This window comes from Rasamsonia byssochlamydoides (genome assembly GCF_041956645.1).
Source record: "Rasamsonia byssochlamydoides strain NRRL 3658 unplaced genomic scaffold VTN77scaffold_111, whole genome shotgun sequence".
In the NCBI taxonomy this organism is placed as follows: Eukaryota; Fungi; Ascomycota; class Eurotiomycetes; order Eurotiales; family Trichocomaceae; genus Rasamsonia; species Rasamsonia byssochlamydoides.
In genome coordinates, this window is record NW_027192494.1 from 45,522 (window position 1) to 68,793 (window position 23,272).

A 23,272-nucleotide genomic window follows, 5' to 3' on the forward strand; every position below is an offset into this window, starting at 1 on the left:
TATTGTTTCAATGTCTCTATGGACGAGTTCCAGCTGATGCGGTGATGCAAAAAGGCGCTGTGATTCCAGATTCTTTCTTAGAGGTCAGGGAATTCATCCCATGGCACGATTCTGTCAAGGATAGATTTTGTTGACAGGATTAACCAGTTATTAATCCTCCTTGTCTCTCAATAATTTGTTGCCAATTAAATAGGATATCTTCGAGGATCGGCCAGTGAGGTGCTCGTTGGCGGAAGGAAGGCTTCTTGGAGGATAATGAGGCATTCAGATACCGTAGATTGGCTAATCCTTTGATTATATTGCTGCAAAAACCAGGCAATACAGTCTTTTTGACGGGGACGGGGATACTGACGTTGAAACTAGTCTCGTAGAGCTTTTCGTTGAGCATCTGAGATCCCTTGCCGTGGCATTTTTAGGCTTTTGATTGGTTCTATAAGGAGGTTATCGCTATATCGGGTATCGCTGTAGCGAGGTTTGACTGTATTCATTCTTTCTTCCCCACCGGACTCCGGAGCAAATCTCCTCGTCGACGCAAATGGTCGTCGAATCGTCTCGACAGATTATCCTTGCGTGCGCGTTCCACATGAAGATGTACTGGAAGCCGTCCGCGAAGACGGTGAGCAGGCCGCCGATGACATGGCGTCCGTCCAGAGAGAGCTGGTCTCGCTCTTGCTTCAGGGGCACCAAGACGCAGAACCACAAATGAGCCAACAAGGCGCCCACGCTGAGGGCCTCGAAGATCCGCAAACGGACCAGGCGCCAGGTCGCGAACTGGTCCGGACCAAAGACCGGTGCCGGGCGGAATTCATCGGACGCGACCCAACGGACGAAGGCCTAGACACAGATGATGGTCCAGGTGATACCAAATGTTGCAAAGACCGAAGCGGCCCCGTCACGTCCCGGCTGATGGTCCCTCTTATGATTATTAATGATGATTCAAGAGACTCTCTTCTTTGTCATGTCGTTCGATATCATCATTGTCTCCATGATTATTCTCGCCTTGACGATGGTGGTATTCAGCCATGCTCCCGTAGGTGGCTGTCATGTCGGGATGGGTCAACAGTTGTTGGTTTGATATGATATGTATTTGCAATAAGAAAGCCTCGTTTTCTTACTGCTTTGTTGATCCGTCTTTGCTTCCACTAATATTATAATTCTGTTGAATCTCTTACCTGGGCGGAGGACGTTTGCCAGTCCATCCGTCCGGCAAGGCAAACTAAAAGACCACCCGATCCCTCTCTTCCGAGAAGCTGACAGCATAACAACGAAAGAAATACAATGGCTAGATAGGTAGCGAGTTGTGCAAGAATCACGATTCCCTTGTATCATTCTACAGCTCTGCCTCATTCTAATATTATAAAAACATTAAATCTGTTTGTACGCACTGTCATTTTTGTGGAGAAATGAAATCGCTGAATATACAGGTTTTGCGGGAAAATGGGGGGTGGATTGAGACTTTTGACCTATGTAGTAATACATTATCTCCACACTTTTTGCGAGTTAATATATACGAACCGAATGTGGGGACTGTTTCGTCTCGCAGCCAAGACTAATACTGGAGAGGATGCGTAGAGAAAGTAGATTTTCTGTTTTGCGCTTGCCATCACGACCGCTGTCTGTCTGTCTGCAATCTTGTCGACGGCGGCTCTGCCGACGACAGATGCGCATGTGAAGCTATTGCTTCTGGACGGAGGAAGCATGACGGCTTCGGCCCACAAAGTCCATGAGAGCACAAAGCCGGAACCGTTTCGCATGTATGACTGGACGTTCTATATCTACAATGAAGCGAAAGACCGTCGTATCCTCTGGAATCTGGGAATGGGGTCAGTATGTACATGTACATAATTCTTTTTTTTCTTGCTTCCTTGAATGTATGTACATACTGAGGCTAATAATTGCCGACGTTCAGAATAATGAAGAGTACACCTTTATAGTGAATGTAGTATGGGATGAGGTCAATCCCACCGGTCCGAGGGAATCGATCCCAGAACAGTTACGGCGGAGGGTGAATATCACCGCTGACCAGGTGGACTCGGTCGTGTTCAGGTAGGTACATGGATCGTCACTTCCAACGCGCTGGACGCTGGAACCCTTTCTGAGTCCGACAGCCACACGCATTTTGACCACTGTCGGCCCATTCGAGACACGTTCCCAAACGCGACGGGCTTTTTTTGGCCCTGGCACGATCGAATGCTGTTCGCCTGGCCACCTGGTCGACCAGTCGTTCCAGTGGGATGGGCGATTCTTCGACCCGACCAATGCCACGGAACGCTGGGAAACGCTCCAGGGCCCGTGGGTGAAGTTTGGCTCCTTCGAGAAAACCATGGATTTCTTCGGAGACGGTAGCTTTTGGGTCATTCAAGCGCCGGGCCATATGCCGGGGAATCTGTGCGCCTTTGCCCGGATCGAGGATACTCACTCGAGGTAAGCATGGAAGAAGCGGATGTCGCCAGAGGAAGAGAGGACCGAATTTCTCACATTGGACAGGGCGTTGCTGGACGGGCTCAGGGACTTTGCAATCTTTGAGCTACCGGATGGAAGCCAATCGTACCTTCAAGCCGATATCCCGGCTGCAAGAGATACCGTCGCTCGGATCCGAACCATAGAGAAAGATCTGGGAGTACACATTGCACTGGCTCACGATACATCCTGGATGCTGGAAGAGGCTAATCAGACCTTGCTGTCGCTTTTGGATGACCAGTTTCGAGCAGCTCTACGGACGAACCTTCGGCACGGTGAAGCCCTATAAATTTTGGGCGCGGAATTTTTACGAGCGTATTTTTCAAGTATAGCATATATCAAAGAACTTTTGAGATCAGAAGATCATGACGGAAAAAAAAATAGGATTTTCAATAGCTAGTATTTCTTTCCATCATTTCATAGCTTGGACCTTTCCAAGGTAATGTAGCTTGGATACGGAGTGTCGTCCGACAGATCGGCGTAGGCGCTCCAGTGACGACCGACTGGGTCTGCTGCTCTGCTTCATCCGCAATGGCAATCGCCAGATCCGCGGCCGAGATCCCCTGAAGTCTCCCATCCAGGTTCGTGGGATCATTTTCATCCCCCTTGAGCGGCAGGTAATCGAATCGGACTTCGTACTGGCCTGTCCTCTTGCCGGGGCGGCGGCCGTTTCCAGCCGCGACTCAGCAAATCGAAATTCTACTTAATAGACAACCAGAAGTACTACTTATAAAGGAGAGAGCTCAAAATCTCAAAAATTTATATTTGTCAGATGAAGCAAGATATTGAATTTATGAATCATTAAATAGCCATCTATTACAATAAGAAGTATCAGATAGGACCTGACTTTCAGAAGGGGGAGAAAGTTTACCTTTTATGATAAAATATCAAAACTAAAAGACTAAGTATAAAACTTGACCATATTCAATTGGGACCATTTATCATTAAAGAAAAAGTTGGACTAGTAAACTACCAACTTAAACTACCAAAAAGCATGAAAATTCACCCAGTATTTTATATTTTATTACTAGAACTAGCACCAACTAATGCTAAGATACCTAACAAAATTGAACTCAAAGAAACAACTAAGGAAGAATATAAACTCAAAAGAATTCTGAATATTAAAAGTCAGCATAGCAAGATTTACTACCTTATAAAATAGAAAGGATATAATACCTCAGAGAACACATAGGAATCTATTATAAATTTGATAAATTGCTGACAGAAGATTTGAGAGTTTTACTAATAGTAGCAAGGTCAGACAGACCTAGAGACCAATAAAGGGATCTAATGAAGCAGCTAGGATTCAAGGCTCCTTAAGAGGAGAAGGCAATGAGGAAGTGCCTGTAGAATCTTTCTTGTCTAATCTTTCTATTACCTCAGAATTGTGACCTAGTATGAGTTGACCATGTTCCTTAAGAAATTATTAATATTTCTGCAATTCTATATACTCTGCTAAAGACTATATTATTTCCTGTTGAATCATTGATAAATGTTTTTAGAGATGATCTGCCTTATTATAGAGGATAGTCAAATAATAATCAGCAGCTACTAAAGCAGAAGTAGCTCTACTTTTATCTTCATATTGTTTATCCTACTCCTACTTACGAAAGAGATGGTGTTTGCATTTTTAGTTATAATATATATACTTAGAACATCTCTGACTTCAGGGACCCATAATGCATAAGGAAGAGTAAAGGAAGCAAGCCTTATAGTGGAAATCAACTAGAGAGCCATAACGTAATTCCCGGCCGCTCCGGACACCCACCCGCACCCACGAATTCTATACAGAATTTGAAGCTTTATTATCTANCAGCAATTATTTACAAAAATTATGAATTAGAGCGATTAGGGCATTGAGTCCGTATATGCCCAATAGTTCTACAGTTAGTATACTTTGGCAGTATGTGCATATGAGGTGCCAAAGCCACCTCTGCAGCCAGAGCAGCTACACCCTCTGCCATCTGATTTTGATCCAGAATTTGACTCTGTATAAGATCCTGAGCTTCTTGGACTATAAGACCTCCTTTATGGGATATTTGATTGGTCAATTATTTATGCTTCTGCTTCTGCTTCTTATTTGCAGCCCATAGATCATGATTTTCCTTTATAAGAATGATAGCACTATACATGACTAATTGATAGCCCTTAATAAGCTGGTTTATGTGACGGCGCGGCTCAGAAGTCTGGTCAGGTGACTCTTTGGTCACGTGATACTTCCGAATTAGGAAAGGGCCGGGTCGCTCTCGCTTCGATATATCACATCCCTCGCCCACAGTCCTGATTCCAATTTTCTTCCTTCTTCAGCTTCGAATTCTTGTAAATTAGGCTACAAAATATGAATTTATTTCGTATTTGACTGAGCCGTCACATAATTCTCCTTATAATGGTTTTAAAGAAGACATGGCTTTAAGTATAGCTTATAGGGAGGCATAGTGAAGAGTATATCTTTTGGGATAAAAGCACCTTAAAAGGGGGCCTTACCTCGGAGACCCAGGCTCTTCCGTTCCGGGCTAACCACTTCAGGTTAGCTGTGCTTATTAAGGTAGTCACCTGACCTGGTGACCCGAAACTGAAAGTTCCGACCGCCGCCTATCGGCCTGAGGAACCGAGGTAAGTGTTATTGGGGGAAGAAGTTTGGTTAACTATTTAGTTAAAGTGGAGGGGGGTGCATGCGAGCAATTAGGCGAAATCGAATTCATTTGCTTGCAATCTAACTATGATTTGAAGTTGAGGAAGAGACGAAAAGAAGATCAAATATTACGCGAGGAAGCGTGCAATATCATAGAGAAGCGACTCAGGCCCAAGCCTGTTCTAATAGGGAACTTCTTCAGTTTTGTCATCTAGGAGTTTTTTTTTTTTCGTATTAGTGAGGAAAAAATGATCGACTCTCAGCAATATAACTGACTGATCAGTTCGAGAAAGAGAGCTTGATGCGCTTGCTTGCGGTGCAGTTCACTCGGGCTTCCGACCATACACAACGTAACTGACCGGCAGTTAGATCTCAAAGTAGTAAAGTATAAGTAACCATCATGAAGGAATCAACTCACAAGTCAGCCAGTGCATGGATCTTAGGATTTTTGATATCCCTCACGGCCCCAGCGGCAAGAACCTCAACTTCCTCGGGCTTCCAGGACTCAAATCTGGTCAGGACAGCCATAGCAGCTGCCCTATAGGCAGACTCAAGATTGAGTAACATCCACGTCCCAACATGTTTCTGCAGCAGCTGAAAGTTAGCTATCATTATATATAAAAGACTGGTACCACATACATAATATGGATCCTTCGGCCAGGGTCCCATTGGTACCCGGTACTTCTGGACATGGATATCCACAAACCCGGCTTCACGGAACCATCCCTCAAGGTATGGACCTGGTCTTGTAGGATACCCTGCTTTCTCAAAAGCAGGAATGCATGCGTCATAGTACTTCTCAAGTGCTGTGCCTTTAATGGATCCATCCTCAGACCTCGCGAGTGCATCCCAGTCCTGAAATTCCACCCAGCCTCCAGGCTTCGTACACCTGTAACATTGCTTCAACAACTTCCTGAAATCCTTGATAGAATAACATAGATAACGGGCATGGATGAAGTCGAATGGATTGTTCTCATCGACCCATTCATCCTCGATATCGTCGACGATAAATCTCAAATTCGGAGGAACCCTATAGACGTATGCCTTAGTAGTTGCCTGATAGTGGAGGGGTTTGCTTACTAACATTGACGGTTGAATTGGACTCAGATCATTGCCAATGACCTCAGCAGAAGGATACTCATCAGCTATAGTACTCCTCATTAGTCTCTAAGAAATATACAAAGCTCTTTAAATGGGTTCACTTTACCAAACTGAATTGCCCATATCCCAGTCCCTGTAGCAATATCAAGGACTCGCTGTGGTGAATCCCCAATAGGTGCCAAAAACAGTTTCCTCCCCATGATTGTTAGTGTCATCTCATGGGACAGATCTAGGCGGTCGGCCTCTTCCTCATCATTGGGGAGAAGGTAGCCTTTTTTTTGCCAATTAGTGAGACTATAGACTCTGAGATTATACAGAATGACTCTTACTGCCATCACGGTAACCATGGTAGCGCCTGCCATTCTCATGGCGGTAAGCCAATACTGAAGAGGTTAAAGAGGTAGTGTAGGTCGAGAGCTCTTGGCCATAAGTAGAATCGTTATCAGTAGCCTAAGGTGTTATTAGTAACAATTATAGTTACAATTAGGGGAAGACATTGGACTTTTGCGAACCTGAGCATCCACTTCGATGGCAGGATGGGCGTGATGATCATCTTGTGCCGCGGGCTCATTCTGCCCTTCAGGCGCATTTTGTGCCGTAGGCTCATTCTGCCCGTCAGGCGCATTTTGTGCCGTAGGCTCATTCTGCCCTGCAGGCGCATTTTGTGCCGTAGGCTCATTCTGCCCTGCAGGCGCATTTTGTGCCGTGGGCTCGCTCTGCCCTGCAGGCGCATTTTGTGCCGTGGGCTCGCTCTGTTCGTTCTGTGCCCTGGGATTATTCTCTGCTGTGGATTCTGCCATTATTGAGCTTTGGTGATGCACAAATCGAGGAAAGAAGATGGCCTTTCCAACAGAGAAAGGCAAACAGGTTTTGGTGATTGCGATGTTTCCAGAGAAGAACGTGCTGTTGTTGCTCTAAATTTATGACCAAAGCGACCCCGCTTGGACCTTCAGCCGGGGACCAATCAGATCCCTGTTGACAAGCTGTTCAATGACAACAGCAGCCGTGGGATAAATTCAGTGGGACTGCATTAGTTTCAGGAAGGTGACAGGGAGGTTGGACGAAGAAATAAAGTATCCCTTTCTGGACTTCACTGCTTGGCAGGTTATACCCGCTTGGTTTTGGTTGTCTCTGCCGACTTGCCACGGCTTTCTATCCATTCTGCCTCTTGGATAGTGGAGATGTCTAGCGGAGAACCAGGACTGTGCCTGTTTCTCCTGGACCTGGCTTTTCCCGTTGGATTGTCACACCGTGCTGACTCCACATCCTGTGAGCAAGGCTGTGAACTGCATCAGGTGTATCGCCAAAGGTTGCAGTGCCTTCAGTATTGGCATAGTATTCCTGCATCTGCTCTCGGAGTTGGCGGTGTGGTTCTTCCGGCAGCACCAAGTCCACCAAGTAACCCCTCACGTTAGTAGATTCATAGACGCTAGTTCCCTCGGCATAGATCCGAGGATGGGCCAGACCCTGCTTTGAGCCGCCACATGTTCTCCGAGGAATCGTAGTCATCCCGAATGGTTAGACCTGTTGGTGGACACAGAGCCTGGCGATAGATTTCCAGTTGTATTCCGGGTGGCAGGTAAGGCTTGGCTTTGAATTGAATATGGTGCTGCTCATGTTGACTCCGCGGTTCTTTCCTAGGTGCTTCCGGGGATCACTTGGGCGGGGTCGGAAGACACTAATCTTGACATGCCTGATACGGCAAGAGCCCCCCGAATGGTCGCACGGTCACGCTTCATCAGCAGCATCAGCGCCTCCATCAGACGATATGACGACGGTATCCGTACCGGATGCAGATCTGGAGGGAATCTGCCTCCGTTTCCCAGGGCGTCGGGACCAGGGAGTCGAGTCTGATCCGATGCGAGGATGATGTCTGGCACTGTTGCAGTTGGGGGAGATACGTTTCGGAGATCGGAGAGGTTCCACAGCACCTCCGACTGCTTGTACAGCATTATGTAGCAGTCGCTGTCGATATGGAGCTGTTCGTTCGGGATGGGAGCGTAGTGCTGTTCTCTGTTCGCGTAGCACGCCTTAGGGGACGGACATGGTGGAAATCCGGCGGATCGAAGGATAGAGAGTGCCTGCTGGAGATAATCATCTTGGACGACGAAATCGATGCCCTGGCAGACTTCAGCAAGTAGTCAGTACCCAGGTATGGAGGCTGCGTGCTTACATCGACGATTGTCGGCACGCCAAAAACGGTAAGGAGATAATTGCCCCAGAGGAAGAAGGGGATGTTCTCCTGGTCGAGAAGAGCAACGAGAGAGGCGATGAGGCTGGCGCTAAGTTCTTGACCTGCAAACTTGAACTGATGCGATGTTTCCTCGGGACAATCCACGACAGATATGCTTGCGAGCGTCGAAGTTCTTGAACGGGAACTGGCACATGATTATTACAGCACTTACAGGGAAAGAGGCTGCAAGACTTGAAATACCTACCTAGGTAGGTATGTGCTTATGTAATCTAGCACGCGAGAAGAGCCACTTTTCCTGGAATTTAAAATGTCAAAGTCGGAGGTCGTCGCAACCCGTTCAGCTTGTAGGTGCAGATGCAAGTTAGGGTTTTGGCTGCTCGGGTGAATATAGTGCCATATGATTGTAATAGTCAGCACAGTGGGGTCTCAGAAAGGGTTTGGCGATGTAGTCTTGTAACTGCTGATGTGGCCCACTATCAATGACAGCAAGCGATCATGTCTCCTGACTGGTCTGACCTGTCTGCAGTTTCAGACACTGGGCCATAACCCATTGCTTGCATATCCTGGAAACGGAATAGGTCGATATTCCCCCATGAGCTTTTCATCTTTATTTTGAGCCATTGAACTCCTCAAGCGTATTTTCTTTATGCGTTATCTAGGTAAGGATAGCTTTTGATGAGAGTACTCCCCCGCATTTGTACGTACAGTACCTTAGTCATCTTAGTCAGCGTTTCTGGGGTAGTTATTAATATTAATAATATAATATAATATAATATCCCTGTCACAGGACGAGTTCCAGTTTCCATCTATATATCTTCAGGGTTCATATCAGTGATATAGACTATAGAGTAATAGAGACAATCATTCTTTGTAAGACTTGGAATCAGTATATCTGTATCTATCTCTATCTGTATATAGTTCTCGAGCAAGAGAATTAGAGAAATGATCAAGTTTGCACAGGTGGATATCTACCTAGTAAGCATGGGCAGGGATACAGCACGCTAACTGCATTGACACCCTGCAATCCGATCTCTATCTGCGGCAACCTGCGGCAATCTTATCATTATATATCAATCAAAGATGGGTTCTGCTCGAGTAACGACGGCGTAGGTATGTTTCAATTCTGCTCTCTCGAGTATTTCTCTTTAAACTTCTCATGCGTTGACCAGTCTACTCTACAGCTTGCAGGATGAAAAGCGCCCTTTCTATACGACGTCCGACATGACCGGCATATCCGATGGCATCGCGCCGACAGAACCAGACCACGCGCCGCCAGACGACCTTCCACTTCGTCAACGCCCATCCCTCGTCCGAGCGTGAGCGGTCGCAGACGCGCCATCTCGTCCGATCGCATATCGGGAAATGGACCTGGCGGCAGATCAAAGGGGCGCCGTCGGAGGTCAGTGATGAAAAGGACGAGAAGGACTCTGACGAGGAGAGAAGCATCCGTACAGATCTTTCACAACCTCCGCCTTCCCCGGAAGTTTTTGGATCGAGCTATGTCGATCCGTTCGAAACGTATGCGACGACTCCTTTTCCGAGTGATTTTGTCAATCGGTGTAATGCGTATTTCATTCATTCACTGCTCCTGTGGAATGTCCCTGCTAGATGCATTTTATTGAGCTCGTCCTGCGTTGTCTGTTCTATGGCCTGCGTTGGCTCCCCAATCGCCTCACCAGCCCAGCAATCTCATCTCATCCAGCCGGCTGTCACTCTCCTTCCACGATCCCACCTTGTTAGCTGCCTTCCTGTTCGGCGCTTCGTCGCACCGCCATGTGATGTCGCTCCTCAACGGCGGCACGGTCAGCGCGCAGGACCGGCGCATGGTGCAATTGTCAGAATTGCAGTCTATCCAGATGATTAACCATGCCCTGCAAGATCCTGCCAAGGCTACCAGCGACGCCGTCATCCTGAGCGTCGTGTGCATGGCGAACAATACCGCCGATGAGTCGGCTGTGCTGCATGCTCGTACTTCCCCTTTCAACGCCCCCTTGCGGAGTCTGCAGTCTCTGGATGTCTACGGAGGCATCTGTGCGAATCCCGTCCATCAAGAAGGCCTTGTCCGACTCGTAGCGATGCGAGGAGGATTGCAGAATCTGCAACTGGAAGGACTTGCGGCTATCATTTCCTAGTAAGATGAACACATAAGTCATTGTACCTGGACAGCAGGCTGACGATTAAACACGACCACAGCGCCGACATCATCATGTCCAGCCGGAGGCTGACCCGACCTCACTTCCCATTCATTTCCTTAACAGGCATATCGAATCCAACTCTGCCAGGCGCTTTCGGGTTCGGCCTTCCAGACCTCGAACGCAGCCTTGGCCGGTACGGCGGCTTTGGCTTCACCATCGAAATGGCCGAAGTCTTCCACGCGATGAAAGAATACACAGCCCTCATCAGGGCATACGAAGAAGGATCCATCCTCGACCCAGATATGGCTCTGATCAGCGGCCTGCGCAATCTTTTACAGTATCACATCCTCGCCTTGCCAGCGAGGTCGGAACGGGGGTCTATCTTCCAGGAGTGTCACCCAGGCTACGAAGCCTGCCGGCTCGCGGCGTTGATCTATGGCATCGGGGTGATTTTCCCCTTGCCCGCGCATGTGGCGCCCCTGGCGTCACTGGCCCGGCAGTTGCGGCTCGAACTCGCTGCCCAGCGGATCTGCGATTGCGACTGGGACGTCACGTCTGTCGGGTGCGTCGAGATGTTCATGTGGATCCTCACGCTGGGCGGGATCGCGGCGACGATGGGTCGTCAGTCTGAGAGGCGGTGGTTCGCGACGGAGCTGGGCAGGGTTGCGTTGAGGCGGGGACTGTCGAGCTGGTATGATCTGAAGGGGATTCTGCAGCGCGTGTTGTGGCTTGATTGTGCGTGTGATGCGGCGGGTCGGCGACTGTGGGATGAATCAGAGGCAGCGGAAGCAGATGGAGCATGTTGATGAGTATTCTTTTTATACCCTTGTTTTTTTTTTGGTTTTTTTTAATAATGGAATGATTGATTGTCTACCTAATTGCTGTCACCAGAAAAAATCCAACAGCTAAGAAGCAGTTGTCATGGCACTTCTTTTTTAGCTGAGTGGAATATTTCTGAGTTTGCGACCATTACTTCAGAGAAGGACATCAATTGCGATGAGCAGATTGTCATGTAAAGAGAATACCTACGAATAATATTCCCCTTTTGAGACTCCTGTCCTGTGCATCACTGCGGGGGCTGCCTTGCCCCGGTTTACCGTCTGGCTCATCATTAGATCATTGTATCCGTACTCCATATGTATCTCGCTGCGATTGAATATTCTTCGAAGGATCCATTCATTCCGTTCTAGGGTACCCACCCTAGGCTCACCTCAGATCCCCAAGGTACTCAACCAACAGCGCAGGACTCCGGACAACCTATATGAATTTCCTAAACGGGGAAAAGTGATCAACATCCATGGCTGCCAGGTGGTGGCTGAACGGGTCGCGCCCCCGCGTTTCTTGGCGGTTGTCAGTTAAATTTGGGGTAACCCTCGTACTGTGCGGAGTACGGAGGACAGAGTATTTCTTTCATGTTTCATCAGCGGAGTACGGGGTAGAGGGTGTGGTAATTAGCTGAATTTCATTCCTGACAATTAATAACAGGCCTTGTCTTTGTTGGAATTTCTCGCAGAGGGTTGGAGTGTAACTTTGCAACAGCCTTGCTATTTGGAAGAGTATTTTCACTATAGCTTTACCTAGGTAGGATCTAATTAGGCAACAGGTTTTCCCACTTTGAATCAAGTACAGAGTACTCCGTACCTTGAGGCTGAAATATTAAAAATTACTAATAATAGGTACCTAGGTTCAGGATGGTAGGTATGAAATTACTCTGTAATAGTTACCACCAACCCCGGGGCTCTCCTCTGGCTGAACTTTACCTATCCTAGGCTAAGCTAAAATCGAGGTCGCACTCCAATTTTCTTCAGGTTTCTCGAAATTTGCTGGACTAGGACTGGACTAGCTAGGTAGGATCGGAGTACCTAACCCTGTTACTAGTCCCCACTCTTCGCCCAGTTTCGATTGATAGACTTCAGACTTGGTCACTGACATTAATAGTGCACATTACTCTTATGAAAGGTCCTAAGGTAACAGTTTAATCTTGAATGAGTGTTCTATAAGACGCGTTTTTGTCTACTATACAGATGATGTGTGTCTAAAATCAGAACAGATCCACTGGTTGCTCGCACTCTATAGTCATAATAAGGTAGTATCGTAATCTGCAGTATGCATGAAGCACCCTCCTTATCCTAAGATTACCTCGCAAGAATCGTTAATCCGTTAGGCCTGGACTCAAGCATCGGCAGAATCCTGGCTCGTTTCAGAAATCCGCCATACTTAGATCTGAGCGTCGATCACTTCTGTATGGAGACAGCCGGTAGAACTTCAAACAGGGTTATCATGCACGCCAACCTTGTTACGAGTATGATATATCTGTGGAGGTCCAACCCAACCAACCAGCTTTGCGCAATGGATCCTGTACAGGGGTCGGCACGGTGTACTCCGTACTCCGTACTCTGTACGGCGGCCAAGCCTTGCTGCATGAACTTTAATAAGCAAAAATAGACTTTTGCTAGATTTAGCCATAGGTTAGGTAGCAATGATGGATCGTAACGGCCTCTTCGAGACATGAGTTCTGTACAGATCATGCCGTGGCTGGTTGAGATACAGACAAAATTGAATGCAGAGGGTTGAATGCAGAGGGTAATGTATGTTCCTATGTAAATGTAGAGTATATGAGCTATTCGAAGGGCATCAAGCATGTGCTATTGATTTCCTCTATAGAGCGTTCCTCTCGTATCCAGTGAGTTTCATTAATCAAGAAAGTTCCCCCAAATCCTGAAACTGATGCAACCCCCCTATCCGTATTCAGAGATCAAAATGGGGGTTAAGACAAAGTATAGCAGCTTCTGTGGTGAATAACGGCTAAACATGACTCCTAATAGTCGGCCCCGAGATAAGGATTGGGCCATGTGTTCTTAAGATCTAGAGTAATTAGGTTCGACCGTCTGCAGGCACCGATATAACTCACTGATCGTCAGGGCTGCTTCTGGATTAGGAAATCGTATACTGTTTTTCACTTTCTCCTCCTTCAGATGTGTATGAGCTGTAACGTCACGACATAGTGGCTTTGCCCTGGGGAAAATGTATAAAGGCGTGGACATTTCCCTCGATCAGATCGATCATTCATCATCAGCATCGACAACACATTCCAACAACAAAACAGCCTTCAAAAACCAACTCTCCCAAAGCCCAAACCCTCTCTCCCACTTCCACAATAACCAACCTTCAAGTCAGTCAATCAAAATGCAGTTCTCCACCGTCGTCTCTGCCCTCCTCATCTCTGCTGCTGCCGTCTCCGCGGCTCCAGCAACCACCGCCGCCACGGCGATCCAGAGCGTCCAGGACAGCGCAGCCGCTGCCCTGAAGCAGCTCCAGGCCGCTGGCTGCAACGAGCTGAGTAAGTTGATCACCAACTTATTAAATAGCCTATTGCTTCTTTTCCTGCTGACTGATTAATACAGAGTGCATTGCTGCGCTGGCTGGTTCCACCGCTGCCTGTGGCGCCGCAGCTGCTCAGCTTGGTGCCGGTAAGAAATTCAAAACTCCCAGTAAATAAAGTCAATCAGCTCGACTAATCTAATTCTGCAGACCCCCTGCAGACCTCGGCTGCTTTGCCTCTGTCGGAAGCAACATTGCTGGCGTAAGTGAATGTCCTCAGTCAAAAAATAGCAACCAAGGGCTGTCTGGGATATACGCTAATAATTGATATCACAAACAGGATGTCTGCGGCGGCTGCTTCTAAGCTACCCAGTGCGGAACGGGACGGAATATTGTTCACAGGATGAGCTTTTGAAAAGATCTCAAATGGAATGAACGGGTGGATGGATTGCCTAGAAGTCTCTTGTTTTCTTTTTGGCTTTTTCACTTATCCCGTGTCTCGGAGTAAAGGGGAGAGGGAATGGGTTGATAGGCATAGACTATATACTGAATGGAATATTATTGAGCAATTTCATCCTAACGTATCTAAGTACCAAGGTTCTTTTCTTTTGTTCCCTGAATGTTCCCTATAGATATCTGGCTACAAGTAGAGGACGTTTCCACCAACTCTTCCGATATTTGTTATATTTATATTTATATTTATATTTAATATTCCCCGTTGAATCTATCTGTGCTTGAAGTTGAGTTAGCATTTCTTACCCGAGGCATTAATAATATTAGTCAGTGGTACACAAGTCTCCTTTTGACCGGGTTCAAGACTCAATCTCGAGTCCCCTAAGACACTTTCCCATGCAGTGATTGGAACCTTCAGGCAACAAATGGACTAACGGCAGAGGTTCAACTATCCATCAAATGGAGGATCTTCATCGTCACTTACGAGCAGTCACGTTTTGACCTTGCTTGTCTCTCCTTCTTGACGCCGTCCAGGAGCAAGACTCCGTCTTCGTATAGGATAATACGCATGTTCGTCAAGAACGTGCCCTGGCAGGCCAAGGCCGCAACCAAGAGAGCAAGCGTGCCTGCCAAGATCCCCCAAGAATGGCTGTTAAGCCAGGTCGACCTGGATCTCTAGAGCATCGAACTAAAGAGACTTAACCGGGCCCTTCATCGAACAATACTTCAGCGTGNGAGGAGATTACGATCATCCAACAAGGTAGGGCACATCGGATCGTAACTGACTTACTTTATTAATCCAATCAATCAGAATCTCTCGTGTAGGGGCTCTTCCGGACATAAGAATCTTCGTCTCTATCCGTCGGATCCCTCGTATTGACCAATTGGGTATTGTATAGGCGACATGGCCGGGTAAACGCAGGTCAGCTGGGGGAACCCTTGCCCCGAGCCCTAAGCCCTAGGGAGGTCGTCACCTGACAACAGGCCGCCCTCGACGGTTATCTCAGGGAAGCATAATGCCCGTGGTTGGCGACCTGTTCCTGGAGACACTGGCAGTCCATCGGATTGAGATGTTTGACATGGGACATTTTTACAACTCCGATTAAACATTTCAATTTCGACAAAGGTCTACTCCGGAGTAAGCCATGGTTCTTGAGATGCACGAGTGCTTATGATTGGCCACGACAATTCTGGGGCAAACCCCGCAAAGCGCTGGCCACGTGCCCAGGCCGGGCCTGGCCCGGAGGAACTCCGCACCGCATCCATTCGGCTTGTTTCATTCCATCGCACCATCCAGAACCCTCTCAATCCTCTCTGGTCTCAATCATTCCTCTCGCACACTTCACCTCCGTTCGAGACACCCTGTTCATGGCGATTGTGTGGCACTCGACCATGTTGCTGGCGGACACCTGACTCAGCCGAGTCTTACCCTTGATCACGTCCCGATGCAGTGAGAGCCACATGAGAGATCGCTCCTCAACCACGATCGCGATTGTCGCAGCTTTCGTCTGGATCTCACACTCGTGTTTCCTGACTGGGTTCTTGCCTCTCGATGAGGCTTGGAAATGGCGACTGCCCGGCCAGAGAATGAACAGTCGCCAGCTTCGCCGGAGCAGGAGGAGAGTGCCAATGGCATCAAAAAGCGATGGCGTCGCAACCGCGTCGCCTGTGACGCCTGCCATGCCCGGCGGGTGAGATGCGATCGCGCATTCCCCTGCACCCGTTGTGTTGGAAGTCGCATACGATGTGAACTCACGCGAGAGCGCAGGAAGCGTGGGCGAATTCCTCGCAAAGATTCCTCCCGCGCGGCAGGAGCGTCGACTGGAGACCCTCCCTCCAATCCTGGTCGAAACAAGACGGCGCCCGACAACCCCCCAGATGCAGTCATCACAGTCACTTCGCCCTTGCAGAATGATTCTCCGACGTCGCATTTCCATCGCTCTCCTGGCACGACCGATGCCGTCCTTCGCCCCTCGGCACCGAGCATTGGAGAACAGCGGTCGGTCGCAGATCTACAGCCGTCACCGAAAGAGACGGTGGTTGGAGGAAATATCTCTGACGACTGGATGTCGGCCTCGAATGGGTTCCAGGCACCGTACTCTTACGATCTATTTGGAAATATGGGCTTGTCGGACGGACCGTTCAGCGTCCCGTTAGAGATGATGGGGACGGCCGAAATCGGCGGGTATCAGCTTCCCCGATCAGTATCTCGACAGAGAATCAATCCTGCCCTGGGATCAGGCACCGCAGAGCCACCGCTGAAATACCCCGTGTTGCAGCCCTTAATGCCTTTTCTGGAGCCATATCTGTCTCGAAATCTTGCCTACGATTTGCTCGAACTCTACTTCACCAGCGCCTTCTCCACCCTCATGCATCCTGTCTGTCATCATATCCACTGCTATGTCGTACGGAAGGCTTCCTTTCTCAGCCGAGACAACCCGCGATCCAGCAGTCCGGCGCTCCTCGCAAGCATGCTCTGGGTCGCGGCTCTGGATGATCGTGCGTTTGCATTGTCGATCTCGCCAATGAAGCGGAGGAAGATCTGTCAGTTTCTGTGTGCACTGACTGTCCGTCTGCTGAGGCCCTTGATCCACGTTTCGTTTAAAGGGGAAGACGTCACGGCGGGTGAAAACGAGTACACCTCTCCCAACGCCGCTCATGACGGTGCAGCTCCCAGGACGCATTCGTTCGAAGAAGGCGGCGATGACCGAGGGTTAGTCGGTCCGGCAGGTTCCCTGGACGACATCATTACCTACATCCATGTGGCTTCGATTGTGTCCGCCAGCGAACAAAAAGCGGCCAGCATGAGATGGTGAGTTAGAAGAAATTCGTAACTGGGGTTCAATTCTGACTGAATGAATCTGACTGAATGAAAGGTGGCATGCCGCGTTCACGCTGGCGCGAGAACTGCGACTGAACCAGGAAGTCGAGGTCACTCCGAATTTCGACAGCCATATGGAAAGTACTGGCCGTCCATTCGATAGTGCCGGATTCGACGATCGCGGCGAGTACTCTCATCCTACTCGGCCGAGTCTGAACTGCGTGTGTGATCGGACTCGCCATCGTCCGAACATGATGACGGAAGAGCATCGCGAGGAGCGGCGGCGCACCTGGTGGCTACTGTACATCATGGACCGGCATCTGGCGCTGTGCTATAACCGGCCGCTAGCGTTGCTGGACGCCGAATGTGAGGATCTGCTGCTGCCCCTGGAAGAGGGGCCGTGGCAAGCTGGCGATGTCCATAGTAATTCTCCCAAGCCGGACGGACCGCAGTGTCTGATCTCTGGCGAGAAGTCCAAACGCCGCGTATTCCCGAATTTCGCCTGCAACGACCACTCCATCTTTGGGTTTTTCTTGCCTCTGATGACCATCACGGGAGAGTTGATCAACCTCAACCAGGCGAAGAACCATCCGATGCTGGGCATCCGGCTTCAGGGCAAAGAAGCGTGGGACGTCCAAGTCAGCGAGGTCCTCCGCCAACTCGAGGTGTACAAGTCGAGTCTGCGGACATTCGCCGCGGCGAGCGCTCCTGAGTCCATCCAACCGCAACCACCTCCGTCTCTTCCGGTCGGGATGGTCCCGGAGCAGCCATCTGTTGACCCCAATTTTGCCTCCTATCACTCCTGGCACACGCAGACGGTGGTCGCATACGCGTCGTACGTGGTGCACGTGTTGCACATCCTGCTGATGGGCAAATGGGACCCGATATCGTTGCTCGAGGACAAGGACTTCTGGACGTCGTCGCCGACGTTCGCGTCGACCATCTCACACGCGCTCGAGGCGGCGAACGCACTCGAGCAGATCCTGCACTACGACCCGGACGTCAGCTTCATGCCGTACTTCTTCGGCATCCAGTTGCTGCAGGGCAGCTTCCTGCTGCTGCTGATCGTAGAGCGGCTGCAAAAGGAGGCGGGCGAGGGGATATTAAAGGCCTGCGAGGTGGTCATCAGGGCGACTGAAAGTTGCGTGGTGACGCTGAATACCGAATATCAACGCAATTTCCGACAGGTTATGCGCAGTGCGGTGGCCCAGGCGAGAGGGCGTCCTGTCAATCACAGCGAGATCCGGCATCGCAGGAAGGCGGTACTGGCGTTGTATCGGTGGACGAGGAACGGGACGGGGTTGGCTTTGTAATGAACTTCGACTCAGCTATGTATATCTATATCCTAGATGACCTATTCATGACTGGCACTGATTGTGGATTCTCTAGCCGAGAAGTCAAGTTACCTATATATCGCATCCGATGCCTGTATATCTGATGACTTGTATGTACCTCTGATACGCACATATAGTATGATGATCTCGAGAATATTATACCCAACTTTAAGTGGAATGACAACCAAGTTTAGGAGAACTGATCTCGAATCACCTTGATTAATAAAGAGACAGTGGAATTATTTATTTCATTTTCTCCAGTAATCAGTGTCTAATGACGACCCTCCCTTTTCGCAGCTTATAAATACCATGCACTTAATGCAACAGTCAACATGAGTATCGTGGCAATAAGACTTCTTTTTCTAGGCGATTATCGAATCGGTCAAGCATGACCAGTGCAATTACTCCGTACAAGTACACTTAGGTAATGTAGATAACTGCATACCCATGTAGTCACAGTTACAGATAGAGCACATCACCTAGAAAGAACCAACAAGAGAGAAAGAGAAAAAAAAAAGCTGACTCTGATGCTCGTCAATATAACTGCCTAAATAATACCAAGTAATAACTAACGAAGTTTGTTGTGGTTCCTAACCTAGGCAGGTCACGCGCCATACGTTTTTGGTCCCGTTGCGGGGAACCAAGCGATCCATCTCGATCGGTCCGGATCGTTCGGTTAATTAAGAGTATTTCCACGGTGATTTTCCCCCTTACCGATCGGCACAGTACATACGTTGGCAACTTATTGTCGTTATTATCATTTTTGGTCGATTTTATTTTGTTTAGTGGTTACAGTCTTTGAAGAAGAAGAGTATTTCCTTCGTTTCTTCGCTTGAGATGCTTCTGGGGGGAAAAAAAAAGGGAGAAATTGGCAGCAGTATGAACCGACGCGACCGGTCGACCACCGAACAGCTTCAGTTCGGTTAATTAATTAATACGTTGGTTATACTTAGTTACATCGGGTCGCTGTCGGGACTGAACTTAGCCGTTCCCGAGTCATGACTGACTGCTCAAGTACTAATCACGCCTTATTTTCTAATTCGCATTGAGCCATACTCCGTACTGTTCATAATAGCTCTGGTCTTCATTCGTAGACGGGGAAATTTACCGATTCTTGCTTGGCATTCTTTAGAATTATAACGTCCATCCACATGGATCTAATAGTATGCCCGACCGACCAGTCATGTTTCAACGACGCCCAAGCTCTCTGTCTCGTTTAAATAAAAAGGAGCTATGACATAACTGCTATTAGCTAGGTACCTAGGTACGGAGTAATATTTACTGAATTTATTCCCCATGCATCCATCCTACTGGACAATTTAGTAGCTGATAATGTGGGGTTTTTATTTTTATATATTGGGCTTCCCCAGGATTTTTTTGGTCGCGTCATCTCAATATCATCCCTACGCGTGTAGCTGGGAGCTTCTCGAGGCAGCTCGCCGCATCTTTCGTACAGCTGTCTGTTTACTGCAGCTGTCTTCATTGCAAATTGCAGCATTGACTACTTCAGTCTCGTCGACGGAGCATAGCGACATTGCAACGACTTCTTTTCACTCTTCTCAGGGAAGCTCGAGCTGCTCGACGGAGACTTGGAACGGGCCAATTGTCAACCAACCGACGCAACTTTTTGTGTTGTTTGATTCTGCTGGTCATGGCCCTGTCGACTCGCCAATCTGACTGGGACAGCTACCCATTGCCACTGGACTGGCCAGACAGCTTGACGGGCTACGAATTCGGCGTCAGCAGCGACAAGGGACTGCTGGACTGGGATCAGTCGTTCCTCCTTTCACCGGGTCTGCCTTCCAGCGATGGTTACAGCTGGCAATTGACAAACGATGCAAGCAGAGAGGTTGATTCCAACGCATTATGGAATCCTTTCGAGTTGGGAGGTGTCTGGTCGCCGACTGCAGAAACGGGGTCGATCTCAGAGTATGGTCTGGGACTACAGGATTCAGAATTGGACTATGGGATTCTGACAAGGTCTGTATTTACTAACGTGGTCGCATTACTGAGGACAGACAAGACTAACAGTGAGAAAGTCCGCTCGATTCACAGAATCGTTCGTCAGAAAGATCCCGTTCTTCTCGTCCTCGACAATCTACCAGTCTGAAGCAGGTTCCAAAACGATCTCGACGCAGCAGTCGGTCAATCCACGCGATGGAGTCCATGTCCATGTCCATTAATCAAGACGACATCTGTACCGATCCGACAACCGACGAACAACTCTCCTACAATGATATTGATGTCTGCGAGATAAGACCATCTAAGCGTTTGAAATCGGGTCCTTCTCGCCAGTCAGAAAACCTTCCTCCCGCAAATATCGATTCAATCCACCGCACGACAACCACGCTACAGCCAGCGCAAAGCCCTAGTAAGAGCAATACCAGTCTCGAATTCGACTATCCCTCTCCCTCTCCCTCTCCCTGTCCCTCTCCACAGGATCATCGACGATTCAGCATCGGATTATCATCGCCTCTCTCTTCTCCCTCTTCCTCCTCGTCGTCCTTCTCCCCGTCATCGTCATCGTCGTCAGATACCCCATCATCAAGAGAAAGCGGGATTGAATACCGACTCCTCGCAGCGTCTGATCTCGGGCAGATACCATCCATAACCTTCGATTACGATGGAGAGAGTAGTAGCAAGAGTTCTTCCACGTCAACTCCAACCTCTACCCCTTCCACCACTTCTTCCTCGGATGATGACATCCTCACCCCATTAGAAATGCCTGATGGATCGATCCGATATACAGTGAACTGGTTACCGGTGGAGCCGGGCGATATATTTATCTAGATTTGCCTGTCTATCTCCCTGGTTATATGAGTGAGCTCTTCGGCGAAAGGAGAGAACAAATATGTCTATATCTACTTTACGCTATGTATTTATGCACATATGTACACGGATAGGATCATGTATGAAGGCGTTTGCATGTGATGGAGCTCAGGCAGCGTCATAGCCCTCTCATTTTTTTTTAATGCAGCTAGTTCCCTAGCTACTTACTCCTCCGAAAGGTGACCTTCATTTCAGGTCCCGCCACTCCCTCGTGGCATGCAGCATGCTTCATCATCGCATGGCGTCAACATTACATGGCCTGCCACTCATGTTGCATACATGTGCATGCGCATGTGCATGTGACAGACAACAAAATCTCCATCTCCAATCTCTGAGGTCTCTCGGATCAGAAAGTCCGGGGAAAGCTGCATTCACAGGCAGGGATCTCGGTTAAATAAATTAGCCTGCGTTTTTAGTTCAACCACTAATTGGGGCCTAAATTACCGAATTGCCCTAGAAGGCCTAGATGGTATGGTTCTCCCCGGGTTGTGGTCTGTGCGCTGTATGCGCCTAATTAAGGAATATTAAGAGTATGGATGTGACCTCACTACTAGCAGTTGTCGACGAAGACGATAAAACGATACAATTTTGACTGCGTAGAACTATTAGAACTTCTAGTATTATAACATGAAGAAAACAGTGATGATTACAAAGAAAAGATCAAGATGAGAAAGAAAACAGGCTGGTTGATTTTAAGCCCTGAAAAAATCGATGTGGCTAATCGGAAGCTGGCTTCCATCATCATTGACCTTTGAAAACTCTCTCCAACTCAGGGGTTAAGGCCGTTTGAATTGCAATAATAGGCGATCGACCACCTGATGATTGATATGTCTCCAGACTGGCTTCTTATATGCACATACCCACTGGACGCAGTTGCCTTAGGGATGGGTTCTTCGTATGGATTCTCTGCCCTTAAATAATCGGTCGGTTGGTTCCAATTGACCACCAATGTAACGATCTATAACATCTCTGCAGTAGGCCTTTCAACTGATTCAGTGTACAATTTGCCTTTCTGTGGCAGATCTTGCCGAACCTCTATGATGTCGTGAAACATGATGTGCTCTAAGATTGAGGCGGTATAAAGAGCGAGCTGCTTGATTTTGTCCTTTGCTTGGGAGCATTGCGCAGTATTTGGGAAATCAAGCCAACCCTGGCAGAACTGGATTGCTTGGTTTTGTCCAAACAATCTTATGATTAAAACCTCTCTCAATGAAATTCTTCGGTACGACACGCAGTAACTCCTTGCCGTGCTTATTGAACAACGAAACCACAACCTGCCTTTCCAAATAGGTCGTTATTGTTGTCATTGACATACAGACCGTGGGGATTCCGTCCTCGAGGGTTTGAATCTGGTGGTTGCTGATCTGCCGCCCGGTATGGGTGGAGGGAAGTTCGCAGGCTCTCGGTAGAGCTCACTGACCGACCTTCGTGACACCAGAATGAGTCAGTTTAGGGAAAAGATTGTACGCCGATGCCTTAGGTAAAGGACTGACGCTCGAATGATCCTTTTAAGTCGTACAATCGAGGTGTGTAGTGGCAGGAATCGTGGTTGAGGAAAGTGTGGTAGGTTTGGAAGTCTATCGCTGGTGTATCAGCCTGACATCTTTCGGTTACAGTGGACGGCATTCTGCATATCCTCCCTGTCCTTGTTCCAGATGAATTTGCTTTTCCAGCGAGTTTTGAGCAAGATTGTATAGACCGCTGTCATGGCATTCCGTGGGCGGGTGGAGGCCGTATCTATCGAATTAAAGGCCGGTGATGCTATCAGAAACACATAGAAGTATCACTTGACGCATCTGGCTGCTGCAGCTCACAGCAGTTTAAGTGAGTATTCACAGTTAAACTCTGTCAGGTAGGCTTCTCGCGGAAGAGTCCAGTCAGGTTTTATGCAAAGTCGCCGCAAGTAGGTAGGGGGGAGATGAGGTTATCCGGAAAGCGAGATGCATAGCAGGTGCTGGATTCGCTGATGGATTCGATTTTGGAGAGAATATG

The 23,272-nt window shown here is 48.5% G+C and overlaps 7 protein-coding genes across 7 annotated transcripts; 5 read left to right on the forward strand and 2 right to left on the reverse strand.

The window, feature by feature from the left end:
- Positions 1 to 535: 535 nt before the first annotated feature.
- VTN77DRAFT_964 (uncharacterized protein) lies at positions 536 to 2,749 on the forward strand (the record flags this gene model as incomplete). Its single annotated transcript, XM_069426269.1, has 6 exons — positions 536 to 616; positions 679 to 909; positions 1,582 to 1,827; positions 1,910 to 2,046; positions 2,101 to 2,424; positions 2,488 to 2,749. The coding sequence occupies 6 exons, from the start codon at positions 536 to 538 to the stop codon at positions 2,747 to 2,749; spliced, it is 1,281 nt and encodes a 426-aa protein (XP_069273200.1).
- A 2,666-nt stretch (positions 2,750 to 5,415) lies between these two features.
- Positions 5,416 to 6,993, reverse strand: VTN77DRAFT_965 (uncharacterized protein; the record flags this gene model as incomplete). The annotated part of the gene is made up of 7 exons (XM_069426280.1): positions 5,416 to 5,446; positions 5,511 to 5,677; positions 5,732 to 6,122; positions 6,177 to 6,237; positions 6,300 to 6,464; positions 6,523 to 6,643; positions 6,706 to 6,993. The coding sequence occupies 7 exons, from the start codon at positions 6,991 to 6,993 to the stop codon at positions 5,416 to 5,418; spliced, it is 1,224 nt and encodes a 407-aa protein (XP_069273201.1).
- Positions 6,994 to 9,624: 2,631 nt separating this feature from the next.
- Positions 9,625 to 11,328, forward strand: VTN77DRAFT_966 (uncharacterized protein; the record flags this gene model as incomplete). Its single annotated transcript, XM_069426290.1, has 3 exons — positions 9,625 to 9,984; positions 10,067 to 10,518; positions 10,581 to 11,328. The coding sequence occupies 3 exons, from the start codon at positions 9,625 to 9,627 to the stop codon at positions 11,326 to 11,328; spliced, it is 1,560 nt and encodes a 519-aa protein (XP_069273202.1).
- A 2,380-nt stretch (positions 11,329 to 13,708) lies between these two features.
- Positions 13,709 to 14,975, forward strand: VTN77DRAFT_967 (uncharacterized protein; the record flags this gene model as incomplete). The annotated part of the gene is made up of 4 exons (XM_069426301.1): positions 13,709 to 13,862; positions 13,927 to 13,992; positions 14,054 to 14,105; positions 14,831 to 14,975. 4 exons carry the CDS (start codon positions 13,709 to 13,711, stop codon positions 14,973 to 14,975), a joined length of 417 nt encoding a protein of 138 aa, XP_069273203.1.
- A 449-nt stretch (positions 14,976 to 15,424) lies between these two features.
- VTN77DRAFT_968 (uncharacterized protein) lies at positions 15,425 to 15,759 on the reverse strand (the record flags this gene model as incomplete). The annotated part of the gene is made up of 2 exons (XM_069426312.1): positions 15,425 to 15,566; positions 15,638 to 15,759. The coding sequence occupies 2 exons, from the start codon at positions 15,757 to 15,759 to the stop codon at positions 15,425 to 15,427; spliced, it is 264 nt and encodes an 87-aa protein (XP_069273204.1).
- Positions 15,760 to 15,861: 102 nt separating this feature from the next.
- VTN77DRAFT_969 (uncharacterized protein) lies at positions 15,862 to 18,430 on the forward strand (the record flags this gene model as incomplete). Its single annotated transcript, XM_069426323.1, has 2 exons — positions 15,862 to 17,108; positions 17,173 to 18,430. The coding sequence occupies 2 exons, from the start codon at positions 15,862 to 15,864 to the stop codon at positions 18,428 to 18,430; spliced, it is 2,505 nt and encodes an 834-aa protein (XP_069273205.1).
- Positions 18,431 to 20,102: 1,672 nt separating this feature from the next.
- On the forward strand, positions 20,103 to 21,241 carry VTN77DRAFT_970 (uncharacterized protein; the record flags this gene model as incomplete). Its single annotated transcript, XM_069426335.1, has 2 exons — positions 20,103 to 20,431; positions 20,491 to 21,241. The coding sequence occupies 2 exons, from the start codon at positions 20,103 to 20,105 to the stop codon at positions 21,239 to 21,241; spliced, it is 1,080 nt and encodes a 359-aa protein (XP_069273206.1).
- Positions 21,242 to 23,272: the final 2,031 nt, after the last annotated feature.